General features: G+C 38.1%; 1 protein-coding gene across 11 annotated transcripts in view; it reads right to left on the bottom strand.

The window, feature by feature from the left end:
- The window catches only part of LIN52 (lin-52 DREAM MuvB core complex component), a 111,545-nt gene that overhangs the window by 85,303 nt on the left and 858 nt on the right, over positions 1-25,384 (bottom strand). For 8 of the 11 annotated variants that reach the window (XM_014835777.3, XM_070514056.1, XM_044773991.2 and 5 more), the window contains exons 2-5: positions 18,804-18,878; positions 16,763-16,800; positions 13,717-13,783; positions 11,678-11,761 (exon numbers count right to left, since the gene is read on the bottom strand). In XM_014835777.3, the coding sequence (XP_014691263.1) occupies positions 11,678-11,761; positions 13,717-13,783; positions 16,763-16,800; positions 18,804-18,878 (264 nt within the window). Of the gene's footprint in view, positions 1-6,485; positions 7,030-7,468; positions 8,073-8,981; positions 10,410-11,677; positions 11,762-13,716; positions 13,784-16,762; positions 16,801-18,803; positions 18,879-25,384 lie in introns of those variants that run through there. The other 3 variants (XM_044773995.2, XM_044773998.2, XM_014835778.3) reach the window with 3 other exon arrangements.

Genomic DNA, 25,384 nt, shown 5'->3' with positions numbered 1-25,384 from the left:
CCACAGCATGGCTTGCCACACTGTGCCATGTCCGCACCTGGGATCCAAACCGGCGAACCCCAGGCTGCCAAAGCGGAATGTGTGAACATAACTGCTGTGCCACCGGGACGGCCCCCAAGGGGTAGAATTTTTAATGACAGAAAAATGCATACAACAGAATAAATGAAAAAAAGCACAGGCTAAAACTATATACATATGTTAGAGTCTCAGTCATTTTAAAAGCATGTCTGTGTATATGTATGGGCACAAGTCAAGATGTAAACAGACGCATCCATATGTAAAGGGAAATAGGGGGCCAGGAAACACATCAAACGTTAACAGTGGTTATCTCTTCGTGAGAAAGCTATGGTTATTTTTACTTTCTTGTTTATCTTTACAATAAACAAATTGGAGGTAGTCTCTTTCAGTAAAGTGTCTCTACAAACCATCTATCAGGAACACTTAGCTAATGTTACAGTCATTAAAATACTTTTTAAAGAACATTTCACATGCTCCCCATTACCTATGAGTCTAACTCCTCACCCCCTAGAGTTCAAGGCCCTCCTCAATCTGGCCCACATCTCCCTCCTAGTCTTAGTCTTTATGACCCTAATATAACCTGGGCTCCTTAAGGACCACATTAGATCACTCACACTGTTCCTTGAGACTAGCTGTTGTTTTCAAACTCTACTTTGCTCCGAATGTTCACTTCACCTGGAACATGGTCCCTTCCCATTTCCACACATCAAGACCCTATGTGTTCTTTAAGGTCTATTTTCAATGATCCAGAAATAGTAAATACTACCAAACCCCTTTCCCTTATCCCTAAGAGACATCACTAATTGACTTCTCTGCATCCAGATTCCTCAAAATCCTTCTCAATTTAACAGCCCTTTCTAGCAATCCTTGCTAATCAATCCATGTTGACATACAAAAAGAAACTTATCTGCCATTCCTGTGGCAATCTATTGTAAGTGCCCTCTTTTCCCCTAATCCCACAGTTCTTTGTACTCTTAGGGAGCTTATCTTCTCTACCTTCCTTTAAGAATCATTTACTTAATTGTCTTATCTCCCTTTCCTACTAGATTTTAATCTGCACAAGGGCAGTAATTATGTCTTATTCATCTTCATATCCCCTACAGAGCCTTGCAGGAAGTAAGCACTCAAACAGTTGCTGAATTGAACACTTCATTCTTTTGCAATTATCTCATCACTCAAAATGCGTACATATTTGAAAGTTTTATTTTAAAACAATTAAATTCTTCTTAAAGAAGGACTAATTACTCCAAGTTTATTTGATCAATTTTAGCTAACATTTCTGCTTTATAACAAGGCATTGTCTGATATCACACAATAACCAACAGAGTTAAAGGACAGAACAAGATAAGCTGAGAGGAGGGAGCTAAACCCATTCTGAGGGTCTTACATTCACATATGGAAGTTAATGAATTAAACTACCACATTTTGGGAATTTTTGCCCATCAGTCTCCTTAACCAAAAGCAAAATGTTATTTCTGACTAGAGAAAAACTAAAGGACTCTGAGCATCAAAAATATATATTAGTTAACAAAGGAATTTTTAAAAAAGACAGAGATGAAAAGGTAAACAGAAAGCTAAAAATCAAGCAAAACATCAACAAAGTTAGGCAAGTAGTTTAGTAAAGTCACAAGAATTTTTTACCTAAATCAGAAACCCAGTTCCAGAGACAGAGATGGAGGAAAAGCTAGTAGTACAATAAGACTCCTGCTGCCACCTACAGGTTAAAGGCTAGATGATTTTTCTCCTTAGTCAAGTGCAGTTAACTTTTAACCATTACAGACAGAGTAGGACTGAACAGGCCTTATAAAGCGAGCCAGAGAAATAACCCTGATGTCAGGCCACAAAGAAGAATACGCAGGGTGTACAAGTCCCAGTTATTCTTTCTCTGACCTCCTTTGTACATTAAAACAAAAATTAATAGAGCTAACTGTTCTTTAGAATTTTATCTTGATGGGAAATAATTTCTAAATATAAATGGCCACTTTTTCAAAAATCACAGGTGTAGAGGGTAGAAAAGTCTACCATACCACAAGCTAGCTTAGAAGCAGAAGCTTTCTTTTGGTATCACCACCAAAGAAAGTTGTACCAAATAGTTTCTGATGCAGACAACTTCATCACTATAGACTACTGGGATGAAGTATCAGGATTGAATGGGGAAGTCTCAATCTTTTTACAATAAAATGTTACTTTTAAAAACTATGGTGATTAAATTTAGACAAATTACAGTTCTGCTGAAAGTGTTAAACAAACATACAAGATTAGACTATAAATTAGCAGAACAAACTATATCAAAATAAGCTAAATTTCTTAAAACTTTTTTAGATGCTAATATCCTCAGTGTGATCTTATTTGCTTAATAACTTTTTAGCCAATCTTTTCTTTATAGTACCAAGGTAATTTCAAACTAGTTGAAGTAAATGAGTATAAATTCAATTGGGATTTTTATTCCTCTTACAGCATATAGTAAAGTGAAATCAAAACAAAGGCATCAAATTCAACACCTCTTCCTGAACAAAACACTCAACAAACTAAGAATAAAAGATAACTTCCTCGACCTGACAAAGGGCATCTACAAAAACCCGACAGCTAACATCATACTTAATGTTTTCTCCCTAAGATCAGGAAGAAGACAAGGATGTTCATTCTTGCCACTTCTATTCAACACTGTTTCCAGAATTTCTAGCCAGGGCAATTAGGCAAGAAAATGAAATAAAAGGCATCCAGATTAGAAATAAAGAAGTAAAATTATCTCTATTTATAAGATGACATGATTCTGTTTTAGAAAATCTTAAGTAATCTACTAAAACACAATTAGAATTAATGAGTCCAGTAAAGTTGCAGGATATAAGATCAATAAACAAAAATTAACTATATTTCTCTATAGTTAGCAATCAGCAAACTGAAAATGAAATTAAGAAAGTAATTCCATTTATAATATCATCAAAAAATAAAATAGGTATAAATTTTAACAAATGAAGTGTAAAACTGAGACTTTGAAAACTACAAAACATTGTTGAAAGAAATTAAAGATCTAAATAAACAGAAAGACATAACACATCATAAATCATCTTAACATTATTAAAATGGTATACCCCCCCAAACTGATTTAGAGATTCAATGCAATCCCTATCAAAATCCCAGCTGACTTCTTTGCAACAATTGACAAGTTAAAATTCCTATAGAAATTCATGGGACCCAGAATAGCCAAAACAATCTTGAAAAAGAAAAACAAAGTTGGAAAACACACACAGCCCAATTTTGAAACTTACTACAAGGCTACAGTAATCAAGACAGTGAGGTACTGGCATAAGGACAGACACATAGATCAATGGAATAAAATTGAGAGTTCAGAAATAAACTCTCACATTTATGGTCAATTGATTTTTGACAAGAATGCCAAGGCAATTCAATGGGAAAAGAACAGTCTTTTCAACAAATGGTGCTGAAACAACTGGACATCCACATGCAAAAGAATGAATTTGGATCCCTACCTCACACCATATGCAAAAATTAAGTTAAAATGAACCAAAGACCTAATTGTAAGAGCTAAACTATACCTCTTAGAAGAAAACATAGGCATAAATCTTTGGGACCTTGGATTAGGCAATGGTTTCTTAGTTATGACACCAAAATACAAGCAGCAAAAGAAATAACTGATAAATTGGACTTCATCAAAATTAAAAACTTCTGTGCTTCAAAGGACACCATCAAGAAAGTAAAAAGACAACTCAGAATGTGAGATAACTTTTGCAAATCATATATCTAATAAGTGACCTGTTTATAAAATATATAAAGAAGTCTTACAATTCAATAATAAAGACACAATCTAATTTAAAAATGGGTAAAGGATCTGAATAGACAGTTTTCCAAAGAAGATATGCAACTGGCCAATGAAAACATGTTCAATATCACTAGCTACTAGGCAAATGCAAATCAAAATCACAATGAGATACCACTTCATCCACTAGGATGGATATAATAATAATCTTTTCAAGTGAATAATAACAAACATTGGCAAGGATCTGTAGAAACTGAAACCCTTATACACTGCTGATGGGAATGTAAAACAGTGCAGCCAGTATGGAAAACAGTATGACAGTTCCTCAAAAGGTCAGATGTAGAATTACCATATGACCCAGAAATTCCACTCCTAGTTATAAACTCAAGAGAACAAAAACATGTATCCACACAAAAACTTATACATGAATGTTTATAGCAGTATTATCATACTAGCTAAATAGTAGAAACAACCCAAATGTCCATCAACTGGTAGATAAATATAACGTGGATAACTGGTGGATAAATATATCTATACAATGGAATACTATTTGGCCATAAAAAAGAAGTATTGATACATGCTACAACATAGATGAACACTAAAAATATTATGTTAAGTGAAAGACACCCATCACAAAAGCCCTCATATTGTATGATTCCATTTATATGAAACTCCAGACTAGAGAAATTCACAGAAACAGAAAGCAGATTAGTGGTGGCCTAAGTCTGTGGAGTGTGGGGGGTAAATAGGGAGGACTGCTTATGGGTAGAGTTTCTTTTGGGGGTGATGAAAATGTTCTAAAATTCATTGTGGTAATGGTTGCACAACTCTGAATATACTAAAAATCATTAAACTGCACATTATAAATAAGTGAATTGTAGGGCATGTGAATTGTATCTCAATAAAGCTGTTCTAAAAAAAAAAAAAGAAAAAAGAATAAATGTATTAGAGCCCAAAGCTTTAGACCTAGTTTCAAATGGCATGATCGGCTACTTTCCCAATTTTCACATTGTATTTAAAAATATGTCAAATATAGCCAGTAAGGAGGTCATCTGCATGACTACTAAAAGGTTTGTAGCCTCAGACACAAGGGGATATTTTTTTTAAAAGGTAAAAACCGCTAAGAATCAGTATTTAACAGGATTCATAATAGTTCAGTGGGTCTTAGGAATAAAGCAAGCTATGTACTGTTGTAACTTACAAGGCTAAATTAGGATCATGCCCAGGTCATAAGAGTGATGGAGTAGGGTTCAGGTAGAGGATAAACCCAATCCATTATCAACAAGCTTCACACTGTTTTTACTATGGGAGGTTGATCATCTACTATCTTAAGAGGAAAAGTTCCGGACATTATGAGATCTTCAAATGTTACTTCTCATCAATAAAACACAAACTATCCAGGGGCCGGCCTGGTGGTGTAGTGGTTCAGTTCACGCGCGCTGCTCTGACAGCCCATGGTTCACAGGTTCAGATCCTGGGCACAGATCTAGACCATCGTCAAGCCACGCTGTGGCAGCAATGCACATGAAATAGAGGAAGACTGGCACAGACGTTAGCTCAGCAACAATCTTCCTCAAGCAAAAAGAGGAAGATTTGCAACAGATGTTAGCTCAGGGCCAAGCTTCCTCACAAGATAAATGAATGAATGAATTAATTAATTAAATAAAACAAAAACTATTCAAAAAAAGAACAATTTCCAGAAGCTTCCACCTTTTCAGTTTTAAGTCAATGGATTTCATTAGAAAAATTCTTTCATTTCATTTGAAGGCATCAGCAGTTGATCATTCAATCAGCAAATACACATTGCATATTTACTATATGCCAGGTACTCCATGGGCTACAAAACCTAAAAATATGGTTTTTACCTTAAAGAGTTACAATCAATCCAAGAGATAAGAAATGTATCAAAAATGTCCCAGGACGGTAAAAGTCCATACAAAGGAAACAAATGAACTGCTCTAGGAGCAATTTGGGAGGCCAGGAAAGAAAATTCACTTTCCAGATCAGGTATGAAAAGGAAAGGCTGATGAAAGAGGTAAACCTTGGACTGAATAATGAAGGATGAATGAAAGTTCTAATATAGTCACATCGCTTAACAATGGGGAGACGTGCTGAGAAATATGTCATTAGGCAATTTCATCGTTGTGCGAACACCAGAGTGTACTTACACAAACCTAGATGGCATAACCTAGTACAAACCTAGGCTACATGGTACTAATCTCATGGGACCACTGTCATGTACGCATTCCGTCATTGACTGAAATGTTGTTACGCAGTGCACGACTGTACTAGAAATAGGTCAGGGAGGGCTTTCTGAGAAAAAGGAATAGCACGAATGGAATTAAGAAGACGGAGAGGTCTTCCAGAGACAGTAAGTATTTGAAATGGGAACCATGCATGATGTTTTGGTAGGGGAGAAGTAAGTAAAAAGGCTAGAGATTACACTAGGGCCAGAGTGTAGAGGATTCTGAATGCCATGCTAAGGAATTTGAATTTCATCACATGGGTAATGAAGTACTACTGATGACATGGGCAAAGGACAAACAAAGAAGCAAATGGTACTTTAGAAAAATTAATCTGCTAGTGGTAAACAAGATGAACAGGAATGGGGTAGTGGAGAGGCAGGGAGGCCAGTTAGAAGGTAACTATTAACAGTTCCAGTAAAACAGGAAGGACATTGAACTCAGATGGAAGTAACAGAAACAGAATTCTTTATATGATAAAGCAGTTTACAATTTTTGTATTTCTATATATTCCATGGGAATTTCATATAAATTAACTGCCCAAGTCAAGCCAAGGGGCCCCAATCATGAGAAGCTATAAATGCCTATACAAAAACTTATTCCAAAATCTGCACACCATAAAGGTTATCGAGACATAATCACGTACCAAATCAAAGGGCAGGGTCATCTTCCAAAAGACACAATCTAGTTACTATCAGCCCTAGAAGGTTCACATTATTTCTACACTAACATTTAACAACGCTCTAGGGAAGTGACAGACAATCATGTTTTGAGGACAAATATTTTTTGCATTTTTTTTCTTTCCATCATCTTTATCAGTGCAGATATTTGCATGAAAACAGGATCACTGGTCCTTGGGGATTCATCAGTTCCTATTGCTTATTTTTCATCCATGTCATCCTTTCAATTAATGCAGGAAAGAGGACTGAGACATCGAAACACCAGATTAGGGTGTCAAGTAAATGTCAACCCCTAGAGTAGATGAATAATCTGTAAGGACAAAAAAAAGATCTTGCTTTTATGCAAATACGCCATACACAATAAAACAAAGAGAGACTGTATCTAAGAAGTCCCGTACATATCAATATAATTCTTTCAAATTCTAAATTTAAAAACTATTTTCTATATGTCAGTTAATTCATTATGATCAGGGAAAATGAGACAGTTGCAAAACACTGCTACAGAAGTTGAAATAAGGCTGAATTTTGAACTAGAAAATAATGTTGAAAAATCTCAGCTATGCTCACAGGACTCACCTGGCAGAAAGGAGCATTTCTGCCACGGAATTTTGGTTTTGTGCTTAAGGTGGCTGAGTTAGGTGATTTCAAATCCCCATCTCCAAAGCTTTAAGTTTTAGAAATGCAAACACTTAGTAATAATGGCTTTAACTGTGTGGATTTAAAACTAAAACAAACCACATCAACTTTCTGATTCTGTAGAAAGCCATTAAAAGACTTTATTGATGCTTAGAGAACTGACTCATTATTCTAAAAACTGGTAAAAAGAAACAATCGTTTATCCAGTAAGAACAATTTTTAAAGTAATAATAAAGAGTTAATAAGATAAAGCCCATCACAGAAAATTCTAGCTAATAAGAAAGAATGACAGAAGTAGAATATTACCATTTTGCAACCTGAAATAAAATAGTGGACCTAGGCAGTTATCAAAGGCCGATGGAGAATTTGACAATGAATAATATAGCAGACTAACAATACCTTTGTCAACTAATTAATCTTAATATCACAAAGAGAGACAAGCAGACATGATGTATCTTCTGACAGATGTAAACAACACCATTTATGAAATATCCTTGCCAAAATAAAAATAAGAATCAAGCCTAGGGGGCCAGTTCCATGGCCGAGTGGTTAAAGTTCTGCATACTCTGCTTCAGGGGTCTGAGTTCACAGGTTCAGATCCTGGGCGCAGACCCAGACCTACCGGACGCATCAGCCAAGCTGTGGAGGCATCCCACATACCAAGTGGAGGAAGACTGGCATGGATGGTAGCTCCTCAACATCCTCAAGGATGTTTCACTTCCTCAAGTGAAAAAAAAAAAAAAAAGAGGAAGATTGACAACAGATGTTAGCTCAGGGTGAATATTCCTCACCAAAAAAAAGAAAAAAAAAATCAAGCCTATATCTGTGCAAGCTTCTAGATCTAACTAGCAGGAGATAAAAAGGGATAGATGAACATATTAAGCACTACCAGAGGGATGTGAGCAACGAAATCCAGAATGTGGAAAATTCTACAGAACACATAACTAGGTTTAATAAATGACAAAGGAAAATAAAAGGGAGCTGCAACTATGACAGATTAAAAGAGACTTAAGAGACATATCAGTCAAATACAGTATATGAACCTTATTTAGAGCCTGATTCAAACAAACCAACTGCATACGTAAAGACAATTATGAGTTAATCTGGGAAATGTGAATCCTGATTGGCTATTTGATGATATCAAGCAAGTTAGTTAAAATTTTTTAGGCACAATAATGGAATTGTGGTTATATTTTTTTAAAAAAGAAAGTCCTCATCTTTTGAAATCACATATCAAGTTATTTAGCAATGAAGTACTATGATACCTGCGATTTGCTTTAAAATAATTATGCAAAATTGGTATAAGTGAAATAGATTGGCCATATATTGACTATCGAAGCCAGGTCATGAGTACATGAGGTTATTATTCTATTCTATCTTGGTATACGTTTACAATTTTCCATAATAAAAAGTGGTAAAAAAAAATACTTCATTATCTTTCTGAGTAGGAAAGCAGAAAAAGAAAAACCGAACAGAGGGAATATAATAATTTCAACTACAACTAACTAAAGATAATACTGTTGATTAACATTTGGTACATATAGGATCTTACATATAGCATAATATATTTGATAATATAGCATCTTCTTTTTTTAATTTTTTTTATTTTTTTAATTTTTTTTTATTGAGTTATTGATAGGTTACAATCTTGTGAAATTTCAGTTGTACATTAATGTTTGTCACTCGTGTTGTAGGTGCACCACTTCACCCTTTGTGCCCACCCCCCACCCCACCTTTCCCCTGGTATCCACTAAACTGTTCTTGGTCCATAGTTTTAAATTCCTCATATGAGTGGAGTCATACACAGATTATCTTTCTCTCGCTGGCTTATTTCACTTAACATAATTCTCTCAAGGTCCATCCACGTTATTGCAAATGGAATGATTTTGTTCTGTTTTGCAGCTGAGTAGTATTCCATTGTATATATGTACCACATCTTCTTTATCCATTTGTCTGTTGCTGGACACTTAGGTTGCTTCCACGTCTTGGCTATTGTAAACAGTGCTGCAATAAACATTGGGGTGCACAGGACTTTTGGGATTGCTGACTTCAGGCTCTTTGGATAAATACCCAGTAGTGGGATGGCTGGATCGTATGGTAGTTCTATTTTTAGTTTTTTGAGGAATCTCCATACTGTTTTCCATAGTGGCTGCACCAGTTTGCATTCCCACCAGCAGTGTATGAGGGTTCCTTTTTCTCCGCAACCTCTCCAACATTTGTTGCTATTAGTTTTAGATATTTTTGTCATTCTAACGGGTGTAAGGTGATATCTTAGTGTAGTTTTGATTTGCATTTCCCTGATGATCAGCGATGATGAGCATCTCTTCATGTGCCTATTGGCCATCAGTATATCTTCTTTGGAGAAATGTCTGTTCATGTCTCCAGCCCATTTTTTGATTGGGTTGTTTGATGTTTTGTGGTTGAGTTGCAAGAGTTCTTTATATATTAAGGATATTAAGCCTTTGTCAGATATATGACTTGCAAATATTTTTTCCCAGTTAGCGTGTTGTTTTTTTGTTTCAATCCTGTTTTCATTTGCCTTGAAGAAGCTCTTTAATCTGATGAAGTCCCATTTGTTTATTCTTTCTATTGCTTCCCTTCTCTGAGAAGGCGTGGTGTCTGAAAAGATCCTTTTAATACTGATGTCAAAGAGTGTACTGCCTACGTTTTCTTCCAGAAGCCTTACGGTTTCAGGTCTCACCTTTAGGTCTTTAATCCATTTTGAGTTTATTTTGGTGAATGGTGAAAAAGAATGGTCAATTTTCATTCTTTTACATGTGGCTTTCCAGTTTTCCCAGCACCATTTGTTGAAAAGACTTTCTTTTCTCTATTGTATGCCCTCAGCTCCTTTGTCAAAGATAAGCTGTCCATAGATGTGTGGTTTTATTTCTGGGCTTTCAATTCTGTTCCATTGATCTGTGCACCTGTTTTTGTACCAGTACCATGCTGTTTTGATTACTGTAGCTTTGTAGTATGTTTTGAAGTCAGGGATTGTGAATATAGCATCTTCTTGATAAGGCGAGCATAAAATTTATTTCATAAAAAGAATTGACACTGAGAAACAAAGGATTATTATGATCATTACAGCTTTTATTAGCCAGAGCTAGAAACAGAATCAAGTTGTATATGATACAAGTCTTGCATTCACAAATTTAATAATCGCAGCTTGCCTTTTCATTATAAACCCTGGAGTTCCGTGACATACATGGTAATTAGTACTTTTGCCAAGATATAAACTTTACTCACGAGAAATGACAGTACACAGAGGAAAGCGAGGTAACAATGTGAACCTAGCAGACCACCTAACAACCACATCTCAAAGCAGTTTGTTATTTTCTGCTCCTTGATTCACGAAGTGATTAAAAAATGTTTTCCGGGTAAAAGAAAGCCAACTGCTAATCACAGTATTGAAAATAAAGAGAAGATAAAGATGGCTAAGGAGATGGCTAACTATTAGTCAAAAATTGGAAAAGATACAACCTATAAAGAAATAATTTTAAACTAAAAGAATAGAAAGCAGACAGGAATAAATGAGAACTTTTAAAATATTACTTATGGTAGATTATGTTCTTGGTCTGCTATCTATCCCTTCCATTGGGGAACTAATTGTTCCCTCCAATTCCATGTGATTTGAGTAGACTGACTCTTCCAATCTGTGTCTGCACCCAGGACCTAGGCCTGGACCATCAGAGTGTTCCATGCTACCTGGCTGAAGTACTGGTTCCGGGATAGGTATGTGAGCCAAGATGGAACACAGTCCTCACTAGGACCTTTCTGTTGGAATGTTCAGAAAACACGTTCTTTCTCTGGGGAATTAAGAGACTGAAAACCGCATAAACTCGAGCTGTTCTGGCCACCTTCCCCAGTTCTAGGAAAGAGTCATCTGCAGCACCAAAGAATAAGACTAATACATGAATGAAGCAAAGCCTTGAGATACAAAACAAAAGCAAGAACAAGAGCACATCTCAATGACATCCATAAGAGTCATGGAAGTAGATATTCTCCAAGCTATTTCTACTCCTGGAATTTTAATTTACGTGAACTAATAATGTCCCAGTTTTGCTCACGCTAGTTTGATTTGACATTCTATCACTTAAAACTGAAAGGGTTTCCAATATACTTTTACTGTACAGAGAAAAATAACTTGTTACCTAGTAAACTCAGTAATTATTCCAGCACACACTATCATAAAAGGCACACTTTAGATTACAGTGACTTCTTACCTTCAGAACACCTAATAAAGATACCTTCTGAATTATAGCTAGAACTCATCATGAAATACACAACATGCAACCCTGAATAAATGTGATCTGGGTACTCACACTCATCCAGCCCCAGCTGATAGGCCAAGTTCTGTAGGCCTCGTACCTTCTCCATCAAATTAGCTGTGGTGAGGCTCCCCAGTTCTGAAACAGAGTCATTTATTTCAATACCATTTCTTTCCACTGTTCTCTAGCAACAACTCATTTGGGCTGGGAATCCTTGTTATAAAAGTTTTCAAGCTTAATTTCTAGCAAATACGTAGAAAATGCATCCACATCTCTTCTCATCCAATCATTCCCTCTATACACACACACACAGACACACACCCACCCCAGTGGATTTATCCCACTACTGCAAAATGCCTCAGATGAGCTTACCCACTTAATGAGAAGAGAGTTAGTATAGACACAATAGTAAATTATGTGTTTTATCCTAAGGATCTTTTTATAACATTTACTTTGCCTATCATACAAAATAAATACACCATTAAAATATGAAACTTTGTGATTTGACATAGCATTGAGAAAGCCCACAGACACATCTCTGTCTTGCAAAATGGACACTGTCTCCACTATCATTTACAAAACAGCAACTACTTACTGCTCCCCATTTCCCTAAGTCCAGAAAGCAAAGACTAAATATTAATCCAAACTTTCCCTTCAAATCAAATTCCTCTAAGACTTTTTAAGTTTATCAGATAAAAAGTATACTTAAAATAAAAACTTATTTTCCAGATTTTCATTTGAATAGCACTCATTCCTTTTAGGTTTAAGACACAAGTCAATTTGCTTGGAAAATAATACTAGGATCCTTATTAAAAATTTAAAAGTTTCCTTAGAGGGGCTGGCCCCGTGGCCGAGTGGTTAAGTTCGCGCGCTCCGCTGCAGGCGGCCCAGTGTTTCGTTAGTTCAAATCCTGGGCGCGGACATGGCACTGCTCATCAAACCATGCTGAGGCAGCGTCCCACATGCCACAACTAGAAGGACCCACAACGAAGAATATACAACTATGTACCGGGGGAGCTTTGGGGAGAAAAAGGAAAAAATAAAAGCTTAAAAAAAATAAAAAATAAAAAAAATAAAAGTTTCCTTAGAAAGTACATACTGATGGGATATTATATAAATGTCTATTTGGAACATTAGAACAATGAACCTGAGATGCCCTTGAGACTTAATTTTTCCATGGTTGGTGGAGGGGATCTGCATTTAAGCATTTCATACAGAACAATGAACTACTTCTGAAATCAGATGAAGATGTTACTTTCTCCCACTTATCATGCCACATTCATTATCCATATCAGGCATACGCAGACTTTCTTGATCTGTTCAGCTGCTTAAATAGTTCAAGAATCCCAGATTTTTACCTTAATTTCAGTCTATTACTTCACAACCATCATGAATCTTATCAGCAGAAGGATGATAAAAAATTAAATAAAGTAGAGCAAAATCAAGGAAAATTAATGTTTTTTAATTTAAATTTCCACTTTGTGGTTGAGTTCCGAGTCATTTATCAAACAACAATATTCACTACTTACAGTATTCTTTATGGGAGAAATTGATGGGACAGAAAGAAAGAAAAGACAGGTCTTAACCCACTAAAGGTTTGTCAATTAATAGTACTGACAACAATATATGGCAGTAAATCCTAAATAAGGCACTTGTATTACAGTGGCAAGAGACTAGACTTAAAAGATCAGAGTTTAAATTTTTAACTCTTTCTAATAAATCTTGGTTAAGTTAATCTCTAAACTTCAGACATCATCATACCTAATTCACAGGATCTTTATGAGAATCAAATGAGAAAATTTATGTGAGAGCTTTTTGTTAACTATAAGCATTATACAAAATAAAGTTAATATTTTAAGGGAATTTAGCAGCGGAAGAAATCATCATGACTGAGTCTTAAATTGGCAGGACTTCTACACGTGGAGAAGTAGAGAAAGGCATTTAGATATGAAGAACTATGAATAAGTATGGTTACGTAGGCAGTCTGGTTGCAACCAAGAATACTTTTAAGGGAATAGTGAGAGAAAAGTTGGAAAGGTGGTTTGGGGAAGAGCATAAACATCAGGTTAAAAGAGGCCACCAGCATTGCTTACCTTTCAACATGTCGATGTCATCACGTTCTATTTCAGCCATCCATTTGGGTGGAGAGCTGGTAATAGGCTGTCAGAACATAAGCATATATATATCCATTGACACATATAAAACGTGAAGAGACCCCACTCTTCCTTCTTACAGGAAAAGGAGCTTGTCACATAGCCTTCAAGTAGTTTGAAAATTTTGGCAAATTACAATTTCAAAAACCCCGATTCTTCCAGGTTCAGACATGGCCTATAAATAGTCACCTTACAAAATAATACTGCTCACCTTTTAAAGTAGGTATCAGAGAAACGATCTTGGGAGAATTAGGTCTGACTATCATTAGTGTTTTAGGCACAAAAAGTTTAGTATAGCAGCGAAAGAAACTACTTGAAATTCAGTTCTGGTGAAAGCCTACAGCTGGACTGTTTGAAACAATCATCAATAAGTAACATTCTCTGGCAGAGGAGAAGATTCAAAGAAGAATCAAGAATAATAAAATCCTTACTTTGAATGAGAGAAGACAGTATTGATCAACATTTGAAACTACATTTTATTGTAGATATTTTACAAAATTTTAACTTTAAGTTATCTTCTCATTTCTGAAAGTGAACTTAACAAAATATGAAGGAGAGCCCATTCTTAGAATAGCTTTGGGGCAAGTTTTCAATCCTAGTTGTATACAAGAGTTATCTATGCAACTTAAAAAAAAATACAAATGTCCTGGCCACACCCCAGATGTATAGATTTAGAACATCAGGAGTTGGGGAAGGGTCCAATGGAGAGTACAGAGCAAGGGACATTACATATGTATTTTTCAAAAGCTCCACAGCTGCACACTGGTGATTCTGTTGTGCAGACAGGTACAGCTGAGCAAGACTGCTTCAGCTTTGAGCCCTTTTCCTTTATTTAAAATTAACATTTACTGGGGCTGGCCCCATGGCTGAGTGGTTAAAGTTCTGCATGCTCCACTTGGCGGCCTGGGTTCACAGGTTCGGATCCTGGATGTGGACTTACTCCACTCATCAGCCATGCTGTAGAGACATCCCATACACAAAATGGAGGAAGACTGGCACAGATGTTAGCTCAGGCTAATCTTCCTCACCAAAAAAATTAAAATTAACATTTGCTTGCCACTATGTGACAAGTAAAACACTTTAAATGTATCATGTCATTTATTTTCCAAATCAACCCTGTGACACAGGTATTATTATCCTCATTTTACAAATGAAAAAAACCAAAGTAGAGGAAGATAATAAATCACCCGCCTCAGTTCACACAGCTAGTGCTACCAGGATTCAAAACCCACGAAGCCTGAGTTCAGAAACTACTACTCCATACTGCCTCCTGTAGAAGGCTGTAGGTCAAACTCACCATTTCTACCCCCAGTAGGGAAACAGACTATACCAGGGAATCTTAACCTAGGGTCCTAAGATGGCCCTCAACCCACAGAAACAAAACTCATAATGATATGTATGTGCACACTTCTAGGAAAAAGGTGTAAATATTTAATCAGATTTTTAAGAAACATTATACTCAAAAGTTTTTTTAAAAAATACTTATTTATATTTACAACTTAAAATACTTAGTTGTAACCAAATATAATTAACTGAAAACTAAGTATGAATGAGAATCTAAGAAAATTAATTCAGGTCCTTTTTACTCAATCTACTAGATTAAAGTTGCTATAATAATTATAATAGTGACTGTGGATTGTTTATTATGTCCTAGACACCATGCAAAGTGTTTAACATGCATTATAGCATTTTATACTAACAATCCTATGAAGTAGTTTCAGCTGAGAAAACTAAAGCTCAAAAATGTTAGGAAACTTTCTCGGGTCACAGATAGTTATGTAGCAGATTTCAGGATTCAAATCCGAGTGGGTCTGACTCTAAAGCCTAGCTACCCTGCACTCCTCATGCTGAGGCCTTATTGGATGCTAAAGCAGCACAGGCCAGTTTTCACACAATCCCAGCTCTTGAAAAAATGAAAGAAGCTACAACATCAGACTCCCTCTGAACAAATACTCTCATGGGACCTGAAAGCCACAGGCCCAGAGGGGCCTTAATATTTAACTCAGCACCTTTAACTCTAATAATGAGTAGAGAATGCTAAGTATATAGTAAGGTACTGTGAGAGTTATATTACAAATCCCCAAGGGCATGATTTAATAGAAAGAGTACGGGCTTTGGAATCAGACATACCTGTGTTCAAATCTTGGCCTATCACTCACCAGGTCTTGGGCAAGTAACTTAACTTTCAAGTTTCTCTGTTGGTGCTTTTAACATTGGGCTCAAATGCTTCTAAGCACAGTCTTTAGAGTATGGATGCTGGTAAGGAGACTAATGGGTTCAAAGCCTAGTTCTGCCACTTATAACTATATCCTCGGGAAATATACTTAACCTCTCTGGGCCTATTTCCTTGTCTGGATGATAATAGTACCTATATCTCACATGGTTTTGGGAAGATGAAATAATACATGTAAAGTGCTTATAACAACGCCTGGCATATGGTAAGCACTATGTAAGTGCTAGTTAACATTATAATCATCATATTCTCCTGGTGTGGAATATATAAGAAAATATATTTAGAGCATCAAGCACAATGCTTGGTGCCCTGGAAGTGGAAAAGCTGTGCCTCTAATGGATGTTTTCCTTTAGATTTCTGATGGGCCACTGAGAAATTTCAAAGAGCTCTAAGGAAGTATAAGCTAAGGTCTTAATGCACCAAAAAAAGGGAAAAGCCTCAAAATCATAGGTTGAGCAAAAGAATACTGGCATTACATTAAATATTTCAACTGCCTCACCTTAAAAGCTTTTAAGCTGAGAAAAGAGGCTAACCAACAAAGGTCAAAACACCAAAATAGAGCATTTGGACAGAGGAAGACATTATCATCAATTAACATGATGATAATATAAACAGATTTCCAGGGCTACAGTTACAAATTGATTTGAAGGCCATGACATTATTCTTAAAAACAAAGAAATAAGAGATATTGGAACTTTTACCCAGGGGCAAAACATTGGATAAACTTCATTAGGTAAGAATGATACTACTTACACTTTTGAAGGAAGCTGCAAATTCAGCAACGCCTGGTACTTAAAAACAAAAAACAAACACAAACACAACATTATTCCTTCAATAAACATTTCAGTGCTCCGGACAAAGAGGATTCAGATAAGAAGAAACCAGGGGCTGGCCCCGTGGCTGAGTGGTTAAGTTCGCGTGCTCCGCTGCAGGCGGCCCAGTGTTTCGTTGGTTCGAATCCTGGGGGCGGACATGGCACTGCTCATCCAACCACGCTGAGGCAGCGTCCCACATGCCACAACTAGATGGACCCACAACAAAGAATATACAACTATGTACTGGGGGGCTTTGGGGAGAAAAAGGAAAAAAAAATCAAAAAAATCAAAAAAAAAAAAAAAAAAGAAAGAAGAAAGCAGCCTTGTCCTCAAGGAGCTTATAGTCTGGAAGAGGAGAGAGAGTAAACCAATAGCTATAACATTTTTTAAGTGCTCCAAGAAAGATACCAGACGCTATGGGAAGACCCCCCTCGCAAAAAACAATGTAAATCTAAATCAGACTGAGGGGGCAAGAAAAGCTTCTCAGAGAAAATAATGCCTTAACTGAACTTTGAAGTATCTGGAGTGAGTTGTGAGCTGGACGAGAGGATGGTGAGATACAATAATCCTTATCAAAAAGTTTAAATTTCCTTTTTAGGTATGCTGTTCTGTCAATCCAATTGTTTATGTAAATGTCTCACAGGAAGAATCACATTAAAAATAAAAAGATAACCAGATATTTAAAAATAAAATAATGCTCAACCTCACTAATAAAAACAAAAAACGAAACAGAAAAACCTGGGGCCAACCCCAGGACCTAGTGGTTAAGTTTGTGTGCTCTGCTTCAGCAGCCCTGGGCTCGCAGCTTCAGATCCCAGGTGCAGACCTAGCACCGCTTGTCAAGCAGTGGCGGCATCCCACATAAAACAGGAAGAGTGGCACAGATGTTAGCTCAGCAACAATCTGCTTCAAGCAACAAGAGGAAGATTGGCAACAGATGTGAGCTCAGCGTCAATCTTCCTCACATACAAAAAAACCCTGTAAAAATAATAAAGATCAGTAACATCCAATATTGCCTAGTATATGAGGAAATGGGCATTCTCTTACACAGCCACCCTCTTCCATGTGCACAAAGATATACATGCAAGGACATACGCTGTTAAATTGTTTGTAATATCAAAAACTAGATAGAACTTAGGTTTCCGAATAAGGCAAGAATACATAACCTATACAAGGGAATATTTTAAAAGAATGAAGTAGATCCATACCTACCAACTTGGAAAGATCCATTAATAAATGACTAGGTGGAATAAATTAAGCTGTAGACCATGTACATATGATCCCATCATTATAGTAAAAAAAAAAACAAAAACCTTCTATATACTTAAAAATATATATTTATTTGCTTATCTGCATAAGCATAGAAAAGGTCAAAATATCTATAGTAAACTATTAACAGTGGTTAACTTTGTAACAGTGATTGAAGGAGGTGAGGAAATACTTTATGTATCTCTGTATTGTTTGAACTTATTACAGGTGTAGTTTTTTAAAATTATTATTTTTTAAAGGCTCCCTATCATTTCCTGAGTTACACTGTGTTCTGAGAAAATAAAACCACCAAACAGCTATTCTTAACATTGGACTACAGAATTCAGTCTCTTCCCTTCAAAGTAAAAGAAATTTTAAGGGGCTGGCCCAGTGGCATAGTGGTTAAGTTCGGGTGTCTGCTTTGGCAGCCCGGGGTTCACCGGCTTGGATCCTGGGCACGGACCTACACATTGCTCATCAAGCCATGCTGTGGTGGTGTCCCACACAGAAGAACTAGGAGAACTTACAACTATGATATACAACTAGGTACTGGGGCTTTGGGGAGCAAAAAAAAAAAGAGGAAGATTGGAAACAGATGTTAGCGCAGGGCCAATCCTAAAGAAAAAAAAAATTTTATTCATTACAGTTAAACGATAACTGTTCAAAAATCTCCCTCAAAGTAGCAGTAGTTCTCCTGCAACGATTCTGATACAAAGAAACCAAAAACTTACACTGTTCTGGCCAAAGGTCTGGTGAGGCGCGGTCAAGTTTTTCAAAACTTAGCAAAGATGCTTCCAGGTCTGTCCCTAGAACAAAACATGCAGATGAGCTAAGAAGACGCAAAATACATTAATTTATATTTTATGATGCTTCAATCTCAAAGAACATAACAAACTGGAAGACTCACCTGGAAGTCTAGAGATTTGAGTTCTATAACTACTGATGCTACTGGGCCATATTATACAAATAAATCATTCTTCCTCATCAAACCTTTTCAATCTCTAAAATGGGAGCGATATTTTAATAGGGTATTAGGAAAAATGAATACCAACAAACCCACCTGCATCTTCACTCATACTTTCCTCTAGTTACAATCAATTAACTGTCCCTGCTCTGAAAGACAAACTCCTCGGCTATGGTTCTGTATTTCATCTTCTCTTGCTTTGTCAAAAGACATCATCTTGAATCATCTCTCTTTTGCACAATCAGTTTCTACCTTCTCTACTGGCTCATACCCAACAGCAAGCAAGCCTCATCTAGAATTTCCCTTCTTTGAAAAAACTCTTCCTTGACCCCATGACCTCCTCACCCCTCCTATACTGCAAAAGTTCTTGAGTTGTCTATCCTGCTGTCTCCGCTTCCTTACCTCACATTCTCTCCTTAACCCGTGACAATCAGGCTTCTGCCCCTACATGCATGGAACTGCTGTTGTCAAGGTCATCTACGACCTATGTTGCTAAGCCCAGTGGTCACGTCTCTGTTCTTTGATATGTGACCTCTTCGCAACATTCACACACTGACCACTCTCCTTGAAACACTCCACTTCCAGCTTTTATAAAACCACTATACTGGTTTCTCTCTTACCTCACTGACTCCTTCTTTAGTCTCCTCCTCCATTCAGGCCCCATCCTGGGCTGGCTTCACTCTCCTCCTAAAGTCTCAGGAGATCTCATCTAGTCCCATAGCCTTTACCATCATTTATATGCCAATGACTCCATATTTTCATTTCCAGTTTCAATCTTTCCCCAAACTTCAGAGTTGTATACCCAAATGGCTACTTGACATCTCTCTCCATTTACATGTCTAAAAAAACCCTTAAGTCTAATATATTCAAAACCACACTCTCCCAGTAGTCTCCATCTCAAAAAAAAAAAGCACCATCATGAACCCCAGTTCTTAAACCAAAAACCCAGATGTCATCCTTTATGCCTCCTTTTCCATCACCCTTCCATAACCAATCCATTAGTAAATCCACTACTTTCTATCTCCAAAATACACCTTGAAACCAATTAATCCAAGAAACCATCACTTCTCTCTTAGACTACTTCAATAGCCTCTTAACAGTCTCCCTGCTCCCATTCTCACTCCTTCCCCACCCCACCACCACAAAGTAGCCAGAACTGATTTTTTAAAAGTGTCAATCAGTTCATGTCACTCTCCAGCTTAAAGAACTTCTTCCCAGCTAAATTCATGAAAGTACATCTATCACGCCCTATGTCTGACCACAAGCCCAGCTGTGCAAGCTGTGATGGGAAGGCATTGGAGAGACCAAAGAAAAGACGTGGAGATGGTGCACGAGACACAAGCATTTACTGGGAGCTTACATCCAGGGAGTCCAGCAGCCCAGGCTATTCCCCAGGATGCAGGCCAAATCACCAGAGGCAACCAACCCACCTGGTGCTGGCATGTGGATAACACTGGACCCTTACCTCTCTCTGACAGTTGCCGGTATGCCCTTACTTGCATAGACACATCTGAGGCTGCTGCAGGCATATCCCAGCAAACAGGCCGCACAAAAGACCCACCATAAGAGGCCTAGAACACCTCTGCACTGATTATGGTGTCCCCACAGACATTGACAGTGACCAAGGTACACATTTCACTGGCCACCAGGTGCAAAGATGGGCTGATCAAATGGACATACATTGGCATTTTACAACCCCACAACCGTGGAGTTGGTGGAATGAACCAACAGCTTGCTGAAACAACAATTAAGAACAGACGACAGGACCCTAGCCCACCGGACGAGATGCCTAACAACTACAATACATCAACTGAATGAACGTGAAAGACGTACCTGACCCAGCGCATATCGGATGTTGACACACGGACTTAATATGATAGTGTGCCCATAGACAAGAGCTTACCAAGTAGAAAAGCTACAACCACAGACAGGCACTCAGAACAACTTGCTTGTGCCTCTGCCTAAGAAACTCCCTACCAGGACCCATGTGGTCACTTGGCCTGGGACTGGTGGGGCCCCACTGGTGTGGTCGCTTAGCCCCTTGGGGGACAGGCTTAGAACAGGATATCACAGTAATGCCCTTTATTGTGGGGAGACCACCCAAAACCCCCAAACTTACTAACCCAGGGCCTCCAATTCTCCAAGGCACTTTCATCCTTCCCCTCTGGTGTGTCCTTGTTCCTCCCTTATCCTACACCACTGCCCCTACGGCACCCACACCAACTGGACAAGTAGTGTGGTACTGCCATCCTGGCCTGAAACCACAGGTTGGTACCATACTAACCCAAGACACTGCAACCACATGTTTCTTGTTGGACGGTCATGACCTCCCTGTTTTTGTTCCCTCTGAACATCTTACTTTTCATCCTTAGGACAATGTGTGCTAACCTCACCACTGATTGGGCACACACTGTTGCTAAATTACCAAATTGCTCCAACTGCTGGGTATGCAGTGAGCCGCCTCTCTCTTCGACCATGGGGTTACCATGGTGTCTCGAAGCTGCCAATGTCTGACTGGAGAGCCCTGCAAGATTGGAGGATCGCCTCCCACCTTCCCATTCCTACTCCCCTCCAGCCAAGTAACCTTTCAGTGCCCTCTTACAATGCCACTCAAGATTACATCTTTCAGCTTGTGTGTAAGCAGGTTAACATAACCCTAAAGGCGGGATACTCTGTTTTTGATGGCATAGGTTGGTTAACTGCTGTACAAATAGAGTTAAGAGGTACCCTTTCCTGGTGTACTGAACATCAGAACAACTCTGTACCACCAAACGAAAGTACCTCAAAAGTTATGGGGTAGACACCTGAAACAATGTGTAACCAAACAATTGTTATGACTGCTGATACATGGCTAAGAAAACAAACCACCACAAAAAGAGGAGCCTATGCCACTCTGTGGGGATGGTTCTGGGCGTGTGATACTCACGGCGGGCCCTATCTTCCTTATAATTGGACTAGCAGATGCACATGGGGACACCCCTACATCCCTGCATGCATCCTGTCTTCTCTTCAACAGCTTCCTTCCAACTGGGAGGCAGTTCACACACGTCATTGTGTGTGACACTCTTCAGGATGGATTTACCCCTTCACCATCTTTTCCCCACAGGCTACAGCCACTGATGTAGAATGGAAAGTGTCTGTCTTAGTCCAACGTATGGCAGCAGTCCTAAATAACACCAGACACGCTGTAACACTATTAAACGAGGAAACATCCTAAATGACAAAAGTAGTTTTACAAAACAGAATGGCTCTTGACATGCTCACTGCTGTTCAGGGAGGCACTTGTGCTCCAATAAAGGTAGAACGTCATGTCTATATCCCGGACAATGCTCATAACATTTCTTCCACAACAGCCTCCTTACGTACCCATATACAGGCCATCGATGCCTTGTCTCCTGACCTGGTCTCTGCTTGGATTCAATCCTGCCCTTCAACACAGCAGAAAGCATCCTTTGGCATTCTTGCCTTTTTATTATTGCTTGAATTTTCTTGCTGTGCTCTCTACTGCTGTTGTGGTCTATGGTCGCAATGCTCCTCTATGTGTCTGGCTCAAAGGCATCCACGGAAGAATGGTGCAATAAGACTGTAAGGGCCATTTAGACACATGGTGGGTGGAGTGTAGGGCCTTGCTTGCCCGGCAATTACCTACATGCCCTATAGTAACTATGTGCCATCCTGGCCCCCTTCAAGGAAAGATGCCACCATCTGGTGTCTTAACAATCCCGGATCTGCTTATCTCAAAGAACATCACGTCTAGAAGGAACACAGAGCCCTGCTACATGAGCTACTTACTGTTCTTTGGAATGCTAGTCATGCAAGGACAGCTCTTCTTGCTAAGCACGTAGCCTTTGTTTCCCTGCCTACTTAAGCAACTGCCTCTCTGTTGTCAGGAGCGGTGTGCAACCCCATCCAGCTGGCTGCTCCCGGACTCCCTGTACATAGGTTCCCAATAAACATGTCTCATACCCTGTCTCTGGGTCTTTTCTTCAGTCTCTCTGGCGCCTTCCCATCGCAGCTCACACAGCTGTGCTTGTGGTGAAACATCCTATAAAATCCTAAGTGACCCAGCCCCTGCCTAATTCTTTGACACCATTTCCTCTCCACTCTTGCCTGGGCATACAGTAGGTGCTGGATATTAATAACAACCGTCAACATTTGTTGAGTACATATTGTATGCTCAGTATGCTACTTAGTTGCATAAATTAGTTCATTAATGATATAGACAGTAGTTGTTAACATTTTCTAGACAAGTCACATCTTTGGAAATCTGAAAAAAAAAAACCTGGACTTACTCCCCAGAAAATGTACATATGTATAAAATTTCTCAACATGCGCTTTTCTATAAACTGAATTTTCTTCTCAAATATTCTAGAAGAATTTCCAACAGCATTCTAATTGGTAAAGAACTCAACTCTAATAAATCACCTTAACTAAAGCATCCAAAAATGGTAGCAAAGGAAAGCTGTGTGTAACACAAAACATCTATTTTCACATGCCTAAGGAATGTTACTGATGGGAAGCTCAATCATAACAAAAATAAACTTACTGGGAGCAGGATCCAATAACCAACAAGGGTGTCCTTATGATACTACAATCTGGAGCACAACTCAGACTCTGCTGTGAGTCTTACTCTTATAAAGTAAGTAATTAGATGGCTTTACTTGCTTTTAATTCTCTCCTTTTCAAATAAGTCACAGTAAATTTGGCATTAAAAAGGCAAACATGTAAATGACCTAAACTTTTTTCAAATAAACATTATTTAAATTAAATTTTAAAGACAGAGACAGGTGGAACACTAAAAATAGAAGTGAGGTAGCTAGGCAGTGGAATATTTTAGGATGAGATACTTATTTAGAAGCTGAATTTAAGTTCAAAGTGCTCCACTTGATTTTGTCAGATTAAAAAGAAAAGATTAGGTGGAGAAGGGTGAAATTCTGTGAAAGATGAGAACAAAAACTTTTAAATCAAGAGTGCAAGCAGAGTGATGGTGGAAATGGCTAGAAGATCAAAGGAAAAAAAATATAATGTTTCCAATACTCTTCCTGGCCAAAGAAAGGAAAAGAAATTGAGAGAAGACAGGGAAAAATCAAACACAAGGAATATAGCTCTAAAATCTCCAAAACTGATAAATTTATCATTTTAACCATTTTTAAGTGTACAGTTCAGTGTCATTAAGTACATTCACATTGTTGTGCAACCAACATCACCATCCATTTCCAGAACTTTTCACCTTCCCAAACTGAAACTCTGTAGCCACTAAACAATAACTCCCATTCCCTTGGCTGACTTTTTAAATATCCTTTTTTTTCATGGCTATTAGCTCAGGGCCAATCTTCCTCAGCAAAAAGAGGACTGGCGGTGGATGTTAGCTCAGAGCTAATCTTCCTCAAAATAAATAAATAAATAAATAAATGCCCCTTTTTTCCGGCAAGAGAACATTTTAACAAGAGAATATCCAGGCAGGAGAAAGAATCTCTTTTGATTTTCAACACCCATAATTTGTTATACAGTCTGTACCTTCACTCAAAAAACTTAAGACTCTGTTAAACATGAAACTTAAACCCAAATAATATATTATTTATGCATATATCTAATCACTCTTTCAATAAATGTTAATTGAAGGCCTATTGCTTTCCAGGCACTGTGATAAGCCCTGGGATCCAACTACGAACGACATAGACTTGGAATTTATAATCTAGTGTGAAAGGGGCAAAGTTAACAGAATAACTACGCTGACAATGAAGGTACCGGGATAATGGTGAAGGGGGCAATTCCAGATACTGAATTCTGGCAAAGCCTCTCTGGGAGGCAACATTTAAAATGAGACCTGAAACTGCAAGTGTCTACATGTTTGACTCATCTCTTCCTCTCCCCAAACACCTAATATTATGCCTTTCATATAGTAGGTACTCAATATAGCTTTCCTGGCCTCCTATTTCCTCATTCCTGAAATGAACTTCTAAGATTCCTTCCTAACACAAAACGTGTCGGTTTGAGAAGGGAAAAACTACATATCAATGAAACGGACGTGGGGATGGGGACGACAGAAGCAAAAATTGAGTTCAGAAATAGTTGCAAGACCCTAACTCTCTAAAGCAGAGCCGAGAGCAAAAGAATATGGGTATACCAAAACCACTTAGTTGCCATCTGAGATGACTTGTATCTGAAGACGACACATAAGCAGAAACCGTTCATTCACTCAGTGTGAGAAAATAACAGACGCAAGAAAGGTTGAGACGTGTGCAAGACCACACTAAAAAGCTCAAATCTCATTTTCCTGGGTCTCTCATGGCGAGGGGCCGAAAAGGTCCCCCCGCTTCCCTTGCTGCCAGGGCAACGGTACCAATC

This window comes from Equus asinus, chromosome 7 (assembly GCF_041296235.1).
Source record: "Equus asinus isolate D_3611 breed Donkey chromosome 7, EquAss-T2T_v2, whole genome shotgun sequence".
NCBI classification, from domain to species: Eukaryota; Metazoa; Chordata; class Mammalia; order Perissodactyla; family Equidae; genus Equus; species Equus asinus.
This window is presented reverse-complemented; position numbering and strand designations above follow the sequence as displayed.